This window comes from Merops nubicus, unplaced genomic scaffold (genome assembly GCF_000691845.1).
Source record: "Merops nubicus isolate BGI_N331 unplaced genomic scaffold, ASM69184v1 scaffold18529, whole genome shotgun sequence".
Classification (NCBI taxonomy): domain Eukaryota; kingdom Metazoa; phylum Chordata; class Aves; order Coraciiformes; family Meropidae; genus Merops; species Merops nubicus.
In genome coordinates, this window is record NW_008630401.1 from 1 (window position 1) to 12,675 (window position 12,675).

The window sequence follows — 12,675 nt, forward strand, 5'->3', positions numbered from 1 at the left end:
CCCCCCAAAAGAGCTGCCCCCACCCTGGGGGGGACACCCACGGACCAGCGTGGGCCCCACCCCACCCCTGGAGCCCTCAGAAGTAGGTGAGGTTCTTGATGAGTCCCAGCTCCAGCATCTTCTTGATGGCCACGGCCTCGTGGGAGACGTTGTGCTCCGACGCCTGGGGAGGGGGGGACAAGGAGGGACCACCAGCAGCTCTTCCTTCTGGCCACCCTCCAGCTCTTCCACCCCACCAGCCTTGAGTAGACCTTCACCTCAAGTGAGGAGAGCCCTCAAAAGGGGAGGTGGGACCCTGGCTTGGCCCTACAGGTCTTCAGCTCAGAGCCCAGAAAGGAGCTGGGCTACAGGGGGAAGTTGGGTGATGACCACCCCAAAGGTGGACCTCAACACCACGTGGGGAAAGGGTGGTCTAGAGAAAAGGAGGCTCAGGGGAGACCTTCTCACTCAACAACCCCCTGAGAGAAGGTCAGAGCCAGGCTGGGGTCAGGCTCTTCTCCCAAGGGATGAGACATGAAGAAACACCCTCAGGTTGCCCCAGGGGAGGTTGAGGTTGGACCTGAGGAACATCTTCCTCCAAATGGTTGCCCAGGGCAGTGGTGGAGTCCCCACCCCTGGAGGGGTTCCCAAGCCCTGGAGATGTGGTGCTGAGGGACACGTTTTGGTGGTGACCGGGCAGCGCTGGGTCAACAGTTGACCTCCACGACCTTCAAGATCTCTTCCAACCAAACCTCCACCACTCTGCTCCTCCATCCCAGGAGAAAAACTGGGGGGCTGAGGTGGCCAAAAAGCAAAGGTAGCTACTCACTGCCATGGACTTGAGCGTGATCTGCTCGTAGTAGTGGATGGTCTGCTTCTTGTTGGCCGAGTCGGGGTAGCCGAAGCCCGCGATGTGCACCAGGTCGCAGAAGTGGAGGGCCAAGGTGATGGCCAACAACCCCGTGGTGGGCTTCTGGAGAGGTACAAAGGGCTACAACCTTCAGTCAGCTTCCCCGGGGCCAGGCGTGGAGGACGTTTCCCCCCTTGGAGGGCTCCATCTTGACCTCCCCAGCCTCACCTCTTACCTGCTTGACCTTCCGTGGTTGCTTCATGGGGAGGTTGAGCAGTTTAGCAGCAGTTACCTCCATGTAGTAAGGGTTGAGGACACGCACTCGCTCGGGGTTGGCTTCCCAGATCAAAGGAGGCTGTTTCCAAAACCCTTTCCGAACCTACAAGAGATGTCCCAGTGACAAAGGGAGGTCCCCCAGGGTGGTGGGACGCGGGTTGGATCCCGTGGGAGAAGCTGGAGTTCCCCCACCAGGCTTTACCCTCTTCTTGTCGTTGAGGATGGCCTCCATCCATTGGAAATCCATGGGCTTGAAGGGCACCAGCACCAGCAACGTGTCGGGGTTGTTCTCCAGGCTGGGGTTGAAGTGGGCTGACTCTGGGTAGAAGAGGCGCATGGTGGTCTTGGAGCCCACGTCCTGCTCGTAGCCGTGGACCGGGGCGTTGTTCAACCTTTGGTGGGGACGGACACACGGAGGGGTGACCGCTCCACCTGGACCTCAACGCCCGGCGTCCACCCCCAGGGGGGTCAACCCCCCATCTCACGGGTGGCCCCGGGGGTCAAGGGGATGGTTGTACCTGATGACGACGTCGTAGGTGTTGATGGTGTCCCCCATGGAGCTGTTGCGGAGCCGGTGGCCGTTGCCCACCACCGCGCACCTCCGGCACTTCAGGCTGGGGGAGAAGAGCCCCCACCTCAACCAGACCTTCTCAAGACCTCCATTTCAACCCCCTGAGGTGGGTTTTAACCCCAGGTTGTCCACCTCACAAAGCTTTCCACCATCCTTGGGTGGCTGAGGTTCAACCTTGGGTTGCTGAGGTTCAACCTTGGGTGGCTGAGGTTCAACCTTGGGTGGCTGAGGTTCAGCCTTGGGTGGCTGAGGTTCAACCTTGGGTGGCTGAGGTTCAACCTTGGGTGGCTGAGGTTCAACCTTGGGTGGCTGAGGTTCAACCTTGGGTGGCTGAGGTTCAACCTTGGGTGGGGCCCACGGTGCCCAAATTTCCCCCTCCCAAGGGAGAGATCAACGATGAAGAGAAAGGCAGAAAAAGAAGCCCCAAACCCACCCCAGAGTTACCTCTGGATGTTCTCAGGCAGCGAGTAGTGGATGATGGACAACAAGCGCAGGAGAACGTCTTCTGCAAAGCAAGGCCAAGGAGAAGGTCAACAAGGCATCTCCTCACTGCTCCAGCATCCCGGGTGCTGCCCCATCCTGTTGTTGATCCCAACTTCTCTGGGCAGATAAACCCAAGCTGGGGCTTAGTAAAGCCTGGTCCCCCCTTTATAGGTCCCACACGCGCCCAAGGTGAGGAGAAACTCATCCCAAAGTCTAAAAACCAAGGAGAAAACTCACTAGGGAGGGGGGAAAAAGAGAAATCCCCACCCAAAATCCACCTGCAGATGTTTTTTGGTAAGAGGGCAGCTGAAAACCCCTGGGGAGCACCAACAGGATGGACAAACAGATGGCTGGACACCATCCCAAGGTCCTACCACTTCCTTTGGTGCCGTAGGGCAGCTCGTAGAGCGACGGCGTCTTCACCCAAAAATAGTCCTTCAGCTGCAAGAAGAGCGGGTGGTCCCTCGTGTAGCTGCCGAGGAGCAAAGGGCTGGTGAGGTTGGGATGGGGGGATGGACACCAAGGGAGGGTGGCCTTGGCTCCACGTGTCCCCCATCTCCACACTCACTTCCCGATGAGCTGCGCCGCTTTCTTCTCCAGCTCCCCCAGAGGACACGTCGTCTTGTTCTCTGGCACGGGGAAATAGAAGCTGGAAGGGAAGGGGTTCAAAAAAGACAAGTCAAGGGTGTTGTCATCTCCCCTGGTCCCCAAGATCCAGCCAGAAGATCCCAGGGAAGGGTGGGAGGTCCTTCAGGTTTCCACACCCTACCTGTCTTCCCGGTAGATCGAGTACCAAACCATCACCAGAAACAAGGCCAGCACCCCGAGTATCTTCCCTCCTGCAGGCCCAGAGAGCAAGGGTGACCAGAAAAACACCATCAAGGTGGTACCCAAGGTTTGGATGAACACCTCTTGGGGGCTTTCAGCCCACCTGGTAGACCCAGGATGGTGGAGCAGGTCCCAGATGGAGCCCCCAAGTCCAAAAGCCACCGTTGCGTTGCCTCCCGTGTCCACACAACCCCTTTGTCCAGCTGCTCCCACCCCCTTTGGACACCACAAAGCCACCAGATGCCTGATCCTGAAGGACCAAGGCCCCTCCTCCAAAAATCACCCTCCCTACCATGACTTGGAGCCCACGTCCTGCTCCTAACCGTGGACCCCAAATAAATGGAGCTCCCCAAATAAATGGAGCTGCAGCAAATCAAGGGCCCAGCCCCAAAGTTGAATTTCCAGCTGAAAATTCCAGCAGGATCTTCATCCCTGCTTGGAGAAAGGGAGATGGACCCCCCCGAGGTGGGACTCACGGGACTTGTTGATCATTTTTATCAGCAGGAGAAACATCAGGCGAGGGCCGGAGCTCTCATCGTGGCTGCTGCTGGTCACCTGAGGGGTGGGGGGGGAAAGGGATGAGGTCAAAACACTCGTTGGAGTCATCCCAAAAACCTCATCTGAGAGCGAGGGGACTCCAAAGGGATTTATCTCCCTTCTCATTGCCATCTCCTTGCCCCGTGGCCACCAAAGCTTTGAGTAGGATGGAGCTGCTCCAAGCATGGATCCTTCCAATGGGAAAACTGATCCCCCAGTGGGATTTCAACCTCCAAAACCCAAAATGGATGATTTGAAGGGGGTAGATTTTAAGCCCAACTTCAACTCAAGCATCCAACCAGCCCCGGGATGAAGCCAAGCGAGCCAGAAAGACCAAGAGAAGCCAAATGGCTCCAAGCCAAGAGCGTCAACGTACTTGAGGAACCTCCAACACCTTCACTCCAACCATCCAGACCCGGGGGGGGAAGGTGGACACCACAAGTTCAACACGCACACAAACACTGAGGCCACCTTCTCCTTCCTCCCAAACCTCTCGCTCCTGGAATAAGGCAAAAAGCCACAGCTGGAGTCACCTCCAGTCCAGCTCAACCCCATCCCACCACGGCGAGGGTGGAGAATGAACTTACCAGGCTGTGGGAGAAGTTCTGGGGGGTCACGGGAGGGTTTGCTCCCCGAGGATGGAGCCTACTCTAAGCCTGGCTTGGCCACCACTGAGCTGCTCCCAGAAGAGGAGGGGGAGGAGGAGGAGGAGGAGGAGGAGGAGATGATGAGCAGGTGTCAAATGCCCAGTCAAGCAAAAAGGTCCACGCCCAGGCTGGGCAAAGGGAAATCCTGGTCTTGAGGGATTAGTCACCTTGGTGAGGTGGGGTGGGGAGCCCAGGGAGGTGGTGGAGCCACCACCCCTGGAGGGGTTCAGAAAACGAGCAGATAGCACTTGAGGCTATGGTCTGGTGGTCAGGGAGGGGTTGGGGTGAAGGTTGGACATGGTGACCCTAGAGGTCCTGCCCAACCCTAGTGATTCTATCATCTCAGCACCCCACCTCTTCGTGGCCTCCAAAACATTTTGGGGGGCAAAAGGAGGAGGAGGAGGAGAAACAGGACCAAAGGTGGTCCCACAAGAGCCAAGCTGAAACCCAACGATGCACCTCCAAGACCTGGAGCAAGCAAAGAGCTGGGGGAGGGTGGGGTCTGGCCCCTTCAGATCTTACATTTGCTTGAATAAAATTAATTTAATGTCAAATAAAAAGCACTTTGTGTTTTCTTGGGCTTTTTGTTTCCCTAAAAATACAATCTGGAGAAGGAGGGGTGGAACCTGCTGGGGGAGCTGGAGGTTGGTGACCTCCTCAGAGACCCACATTCCCCTCCCAGCTCTACCTCTTGGTGCCAAACCACCACCCTTGAACATCCTTCACCCCTCCCACCAACTGAAGACACCCAAAAAAAACCCCACCCCACCCCACCCCCCTCTGCTGTTTGCTGTTCCATAACCAGCTTTTCTCCAACCTCTGGGGTTTTTTTTGGAAGCCTCTGTGATCTTCTCCCAGGCTTGTTTGCACAAGCTGGGCCTGAAGCAAAGATTATCTAAGGCAAACACTTGGGGTTCAGAAGTCCCCTGGGTGAAGGACCTGGGGGGAGCTGAGCCAGCAGACCTGGTTTGATGAAGTGTTTGGGGAATGCTCCGAGCAGAGCACGCCCAGGTCGGAGTTGAGGTGCTCCTGGAAGGAACCCAAGCTCCCCAAGACCAGATCTTCAGCCCCAACCAGAGTGACTGCTGCAAGGCAGGAAGATCTGAGAGCCCTGAGCCAGCCTAGGGGGGGGGAAAGAGATGGTGGAGGGAGAGATGCTAAAGGGGCCTGTCTGGCCCACAGCATCCTTGGTGGCCCACAACGTCCCTGGTGGCCCAAAACATCTTCAGATCATGCAGCATCCCTGGTCGCCCACAACGTCTTCAGCTCAGGCAACATCCCTGGTCCTGCAGCATCTCTGGTAGCCCACAACATCCTTGGTGGCTCAAAACATCCTTGGTGGACCAAAATATCCTTGGTGGCCCAAAACATCCTTGGTGGACCACAACACGTGGCCCAAAACATCTTTAGATCATGCAGCATCCCTGGTCGCCCACAGCGTCTTCAGCTCAGGCAACATCCCTGGTCCTGCAGCATCCCTGGTAGCCCACAACATCCTTGGTGGCCCAAAACATCCTTGGTGGTCCACAACATCCCTGGTAGCCCACAACATCCTTGGTGGTCCACAACACCCTTGGTGGTCCACAACACCCCTGGTCACCCACAACATCTTCAGCTCAGGCAACATCCCTGGTCCTGCAGCATCCCTGGTAGCCCACAACATCCTTGGTGGTCCACAACACCCTTGGTGGTCCACATCCCCCCTGGTCCTCCAAAACATCTTCAGACCATACAGCACCCCTGCTCCTGCAGCACCTTCAGACCCCACAGCACCCTTGCAGCATCCCTGGTCCCACCACATCCCCCCTGGTCCTCCACCTCAGCATCTTGGGTGGGTGGAGGTCCTCCCGTGGGTTCATCCAGGACGTCACCTCTCCCAGCAAGCCCCAGAGCTGAGGGGAAAATCCCAGCTGGATTCAGCTCCCCACGCTTGGAAGAGGCAACCCAAAAAAACCCTCTTGCTTTGATGTCCCCTTCAAAGCAGCTTCTTCTTCCCTGAAGAACTTGGATCTCGTCTTGCTTTGATGTCCTCTTCAAAGCAGCTTCTTCTTCCCTGAAGAACTTGGATCTCGTTTCCACCGGAGGGGAGCTGGATTTGGAGGGATCTCACCCAAGGTTGGGAGGCACCAGCAATCCCTAGGGACTGAGTGTCAAGAGCAGGAACCAAAGGGAGGTGGGCAGACCCTTTGATGGGACCAGCAGGATGGACCCTACTCTTCATTTGGAGGCCAACCACCAGGATGGCCCCTCAAGGAAGCAATTCCCAGCCTTGGGAACTTCCAAGCCTCCATCCCACGAGTTGTTCTCCACGTGGTAGGGTTGGGATTGCCAGAGGAACCTGGCAGATGCCACCTCACCCTCCACACCCCACCCTGCCCGGGCAGAGCCGGCGCCCGCCGGGAGCCATCCTCTGGGAAACAAGGATCTGGCCAACTCCAGCTGCTGCCTAGGAGGTCCTACCTGGGCTTGGCAGAAGATCAAAGGGACCCAAATCCCAACGCCTCCTCAGCCTGGCTCCTGAGAGCTCCAGGTGCTCAGGGATTTCCTGTTTGCCAAGCTCAGGAGGACCCTGAGACACACGGAGAGGAGAAAATCCTCATGGGCTCACAACCAGGAGCTGTCAGGAGGTTCTGGAGCTGATCCCCCCCAAGAGGGGCCAACCACAGCCCCAGCACTGCCAGGTCCCCACTGCCCCGTGTCCCTTAGCAACACATCTCCATGGCTGGGGAACTCCTCCGGGGGTGGGGACTCCACCACTGCCCTGGGCAGCCTCTTTCAGGCTTTGATAACCCTCAAGGAGAAGAAATTGCTCCTCAGGTCCAACCTCAACCTCCCCTGGGGCAACCTGAGGCTGTTCCCTCTTGTCCTGTCACAGAAGGAGATCCGGTTGGTCAGGCAGGACCTGATCACTTGGTTGCCCCGGATGTGCCAGGTGGTGACACTCAAAATGACCTGCTCAAGATGACCTTGGAGGTCAGGTTGACAGGCCTGTGGTTCCCCAGATCCTCCTCCAGGACCTGTGAACCTCCAGCCAAGTGGGACCTTCTCAGGGTTGCTGGTAAATGTTGGGAAGCAGCTTGGAGAGCACTTCCACCAGTTCCCAACGTGCCCTTGGGCAGACCCCATGGACTCGTGTGTGTCTAAGTGGTGCAACAAGTCGTTGACCATTTCCTCCTGGATTATGGGGGCTTCATCTGCTCCTCATCCCCATCATCCAGCTCGGGGGGGGTGGGCACTCAGAAGACAACTGGTCTAGCTGTTAAATCCTGAGGCCGAGGTGGCGTTTGGTGCCTCAGCCTTCTCCTCACCCTGGTTTCTCCTCACATCCAGCAAAGGATGTGGAGATTCTCCTGAGACCAAGGGCGACCACGAGACTCCTCCCAGCTGCCTCTTGACCCTGGTTGGGTTGTCTATGAGACCCCCACCAAGAACCAACCTCATTGACCTTCTTCCCCTGCTTCGTACCCACCACCGCTCAACCTTATCACCACCACCCCTACGTCCCAGAGAGTCACCACTCCCCACCACAGGAGGAGAGGTGGCCACAGCTCGTTCCCTCAGCTCCTGGCATCCCAGGCATGCAGGAACACAAAGATCTACGATAAGATGAGGAGGGGAAAACAAAAATCCCACCTCGTTGGCACGTGAACCTTCACCAAACATCTCCCCGTGACCAGGCTGGAGGTGACACCACCCAACCCTCTCAGGCAGGTCCCTGGAATGAACCCAGGCTGCTCCTTTTCCACGGCACGTTGAGGGTTTCCTGTCTCCAGGAGGTGACACCTGACTCCAGCCCGGGATGGGACCCAAATTCCTGCTCACGGCCCCAAAATACCGGTTGCGTGGATGTTCCTGAGGTTCTGGGGTGACCTCATGCCACCAGAGGAGCCACAGGGCTCCTCCTGGGTGTGCTGGGCTACGTTATTAGAGGTTATTATTATTTATCTTATTATTTATCTTATTATTTCTATGACCTGATTTTAATCCCTCTTTTCCTCTTGAAAAAAAACCCAACCCAAGACCCTTTTTTGGTGGACACGAGTGCACAGCTCCCAGCCAACCATGAGAGGACAACCCCACCCTCAGGAGATGGGGGTGGGCACCCCCCAGTGACTATTTTGGGACTTCTCACCGAGCCCTGGTGTCCACCCATCCTCCCCTTCCTCCCACCTGCCACTGCCACCATCATCACCTTGTGTGTTGACTCCCCAGCATCTCCACCCTTGGGGTCCACCTGGAGATGGAGGTGGCGAGGGGGCTTTGCACCCCCACTTTGGTCTAAACCCCCCCCCCAAAAATAAAGGGAAGGCAGCAAGCTGGGGGTTAAACCACCACTAAGCCATGGAGATGCTCCAGCCCATCTCCAACCCAACACCAAGCAAGCCTGGAGAGCTGAAGAGGTGAGGGATGAAGGCTCCTCAAGCCCCAGGGCTGGGTTGTCCCACAGACAGAGGTTGGGAGGAGGTCTTCTCCAGCATCCTCAGCGGTGGGAGAGACCAAAGCTGGTCCCCATTGAGGAGCTTTTGTCCCAGAGATGGTCCCCACTGGGGCTCCCCACGGGAGCAGGAGCTCACAGCTACTTACGGTCCGTCCTCGTGGTGCAGGCAGGAGCTCGGTGGGATCTACCAGGCCATCCTCTCCTCCCCTGGAAAGAAGAACATCCTTAGGGCTCCAAAGGGAACCTCTGAAGGGCAGGAGGTGGCCTCACCTCTCTCCATCTTGGAAAAGAGAAGATGGGAGATGCTGGGGGCCACCAAACCTTCTCCAGGACATCCTTCACTCTCAGTTAGTTCTCGTGAAGTGGGAATGTCCCCGAGTAAGAGATGGGGAAGGAAACCACCAAACATCTCTGAGATGGTTCCTCCTAGCAGTGAAGGTCAGGACTTCCCGTGGACAATGCTGAAGCCTGGTGGAACATCAGCCCCTGCCCGTGGAGGTGAGGAAGAGGGTGCTTGGAGCTGCCTCCTCCTCCTCCCAGGAGGATCCCAACGTCCCTCAGAGCACAGAGGTCCCACATCCAAAGTCTTGCCTGGAGTTGGTCTTTCCAGCTCCCCTGGAAGAGCCAGGAGGTGGATTGCTGCTGCTCTTCCCAGGATGGTTCTCCAGCCTCTTGAGAGGTCCCTCCACCATCATCCCCAGCCCAGGGTCCAGAAAACACCCACTGAGGTTCAAGGCCAGGTGCAGAGCTGCCACCTCCACCAGCTCAACCCACCTCCCATCTCCTCAAACCCTCAAAAAAACCCTAAAGAAGCCGAATTTTGCCCCTTGGCTCCCTGCCTCAGTTTCCCCTTCTGCCTGGATTTCACTATTGATTTCTAAATTTGATGGAAAGGGGGTGGAGGCACCACGAGCTCATCCTCCTGGCCAGGATGGGATGGAAATAAAACCCCTGGGGAGCTCGTGGCTCCGGGCCACGGGAGGAAAACAAAACCCAGGGGCCACATCAATCATTTATTCGACTCCTCAAATGATTTTTCTTCCAAAGAATTAAAAAAAAAAATAAACAGATTTAATAACCCTCTTTGCACCAAATCCCCTGGAACAGGAGGAAAAGCAAAAGCTACCTAGCCAAGCTGGATTATCCCAACCTAAAAATAACCCACTATTTAAAGAGGAGCCTCCCACCACCAACCCCCTCCAACAAGAAAAAACCCCAAAAAATCCAAAAGGACCAAAAAAACAGACCTGAGAAATCACTGCTGCTTCTAAATTGGGCTGAAAAAGCCTTTTTTGGGGGGGGTTCTTAACAAAATCCTTGTTTCTGGGATGCTGAAGGATGCAGAGGTTGCTGAAGGTGGGGGGTGACCAGAGCAGATTTTCTCCTCCCACCAAAACCTCCAGGTCACTTCTGGTGGATTTTTTGGGGTAATAAGATTTCCTTTGAGAAGTTTTTTCCCCCCCCCCCTCCACACCCCAAATTCCAGAGCTCGCTCCCCACACCCCACCTGGGGAGAGGAACCTGTTGGACCCGTCCGGGCAGGAACAGAAGGTTCTTTGTGAAGATTCTTGGGGTTGTTTTGTTTTTAAAGTCTTAATTTTTTGAGGCTGAGGATCCTACAGGGATGGGCCCAAAGATGGGGTTGGTTGGTGCCTCGGGATGAACCCCTCCAGCCTTTCTGCTTTTACACCATCCCTTGGTCCTCCTTGGGCCACTCAATCATCCCCCATCCTTCTCTGTGCTTCCCTTCCTCTTATTCCTCACATTCCAATCCCAAAATCCAACCTGGATTTGGGGTTTATTTTAGAAATAAAAAGAAACTCCAAAAAACACCCGATGGAGAAGTCCCCAGAGGCTCAAAAGGATTTGGGGGGGGAGTTGGGACTTCTTGGAGGCATCAAGCTGGGGTTAAAACAAAACTCTCTCCTGAGGTTGGGCTGAGTCAGCCCAGCTGGATGTGGGGATGTCCAAATCCGGGCAGGAAAACTCTGGGAGACATTTTGGAAGGCAAGGGGAACAGCATCTGGAAGCGATCGGAGGGCAGGAGCCTCTCCCGGGCGCCGGGGGGAATTCCAACGGCGTGAGCTCAGGTCGGAGCCTCCTTCAGAGATCTCAGGGGTGGTGGGGGAAAAAAGAAGCCAAAAAAAATCTCAAAGGATAGATCAGTTTCAGCCTGGGTGTCACAGAACTCGCAGCTGATGAGGGAGAAGGAGCCGGCGTGGTGTTGTTCCTACCTGGGTGAGGCTTTGCGGCTCTGGTCGCTGATGGAAAATACAAGAAAAGGGCTCAAAAAAAACCCCAATAGCTAAAAAAAGTAAAATAAAATAAAATAAAAAAGCTAAAAAAAAAAACTACCCAAAATTACCCCCAAGAAAAACCCCCAAAGCAACTCAAAAAGGCCCAAAACGCCTCCCAAAAAAATCCGAAACAACTCAAAAAAAACACAAAACCAAAAAAACAAAAACCCCCCAAAAAAACACCAAAATGACCCAAAACAACTCAAAAAAACCCAAAGCAACTCAAAAAAAAACTAAACTCAAAAAAAAATCCAAAGCAACTCAAAAAAAATCCAAAACAACTCAAAAAAACCTACAAAACTAAAAAACGATCAAAACAACTCAATAAAAACCCCAAATAATGCAAAATAAACCCCAAATAACTCAAAAAAAACCCAAACCAACTCAAAAAAAACTTGAAACAACTCCAAAAAACTCTGAAACAACTCAAAAAAACCCAACACAACTCAAAAAAAAACCAAAACAATTAAAAAAAAACCAAAACAATTAAAAAAAAAAACCAAAACAACTCAAAAACCCCCAAAACTCCAAAAAAAAAAATCAAACCCAAAACAATTAAAAAAACCCCAAAACAATTAAAAAAAAACCAAAACAACTCAAAAACCCCCAAAACTCCAAAAAAAAAAATCAAAAACAACTCAAAAAAACTCAAAAACTCAAAATAAAATAAAATAAACCACAAAACAATTCCGAAAAACCAAACCAACTCAAAAAAAACCCTGAAACGACTCAAAAAAAGCCCCAAAACAACTCAAAAAAACTCAGAACAACTCAATAAAAACCCCCAAACGACTCAAACGAAACCTGAAACAACTCAAAACAACCCAAAACAACTCAAAAAAAAACCCAAAACAATTCCAAAAACCCAAAACAACTCCAAAAAGCTCCAGAACTCCTCAGCAGAGGAGCAACATCTCCAGAGGTTTGGTGGCGCCGTGTCCGCGCCTCACGCTGGGTCCCACCTGGAAGCTCCTCAAGCTCCAGCCCTCAGCGAGCTCGGGACCACCCCAGGAGGTCCTCCCCAAAAAAAATGTTCTCCAGGGTTGTCCCAGGCTGCCCAGGGTTGAGTCCCCATCCCTGGAGGGGTCTCCACGCCGTGGAGATGTGGGGTGAGGGACACGCCTCAAAATCCCCAACCACACGTTGAGGTGCCATCAATCACATCCATAATTGGCCTGTGATGAGCAGAAGAGCCCTTGGTCCTCCTGGCTGAAGAAAAGCCAAGCTGGAGGGTGGCTCCTTCTCCTGGGAGGGCCTCAGGGCTGGGCTTGGTGTTCCCACGTCCGGGGGATGACACGAGGTGGAAAAAATCCAGGCTTGGAGATGTTCCGGAGCTCGGCGTGGCCTTGGGTGGATGTCTTCACCCCACGGGTGGGGTGTCACTCCATGGGTGTGAGGGTGACACCCTGGTCACTGATCATCACGGGCTGGGACCTTGAGAGGTCCCCTGGTCCAACCCCCCACAGGGAGCAGGGACATCTCCAACCAGAGCAGGTTGCTCAGAGCTCCATCAAGCCTCATCTTGAAGGTCTCCAGAGATGGGGCACCAACCACCCCTCTGGGCAACCTGGGCCAGGGGCTCATCACCCTTAAGATCAAAAAATGTCTCCAGGCTCTTGGAGAAGACCCATCACCCCTTGTCCTGTCCCACCAGACCCTCCTCAGAGATCTGTCCCCACCTTTCTAAAGGCTGAGGGAGAAGGACCAGGAGAAGAAGCTCCTGGAGGAAAGGAGAAGATCTTCCCGTGGGATGGGGTGGGATGGGATGG

The 12,675-nt window shown here is 54.5% G+C and overlaps 1 protein-coding gene across 2 annotated transcripts; it reads right to left on the bottom strand.

Moving 5' to 3' along the window:
- Window positions 1-60: 60 nt before the first annotated feature.
- Window positions 61-8,779, bottom strand: ST3GAL4 (ST3 beta-galactoside alpha-2,3-sialyltransferase 4). 2 transcript variants are annotated; one of them, XM_008947296.1, is made up of 11 exons: window positions 8,756-8,779; window positions 3,464-3,542; window positions 2,929-2,998; window positions 2,728-2,808; window positions 2,534-2,631; window positions 2,121-2,181; window positions 1,624-1,719; window positions 1,308-1,497; window positions 1,065-1,208; window positions 809-952; window positions 61-163 (listed from the first exon to the last, which is right to left on the bottom strand). In XM_008947296.1, the coding sequence occupies exons 2-11, from the start codon at window positions 3,498-3,500 to the stop codon at window positions 77-79; spliced, it is 1,008 nt and encodes a 335-aa protein (XP_008945544.1). In that variant the 5' UTR covers window positions 3,501-3,542; window positions 8,756-8,779; the 3' UTR covers window positions 61-76. The 2 variants fall into 2 exon arrangements, with proteins under 2 accessions (XP_008945544.1, XP_008945545.1); XM_008947297.1 differs by lacking the exon at window positions 8,756-8,779 and having other exon boundaries at window positions 77-163; window positions 2,728-2,817; window positions 2,926-2,998; window positions 3,464-3,518.
- Between the last annotated feature and the right edge of the window lie 3,896 nt (window positions 8,780-12,675).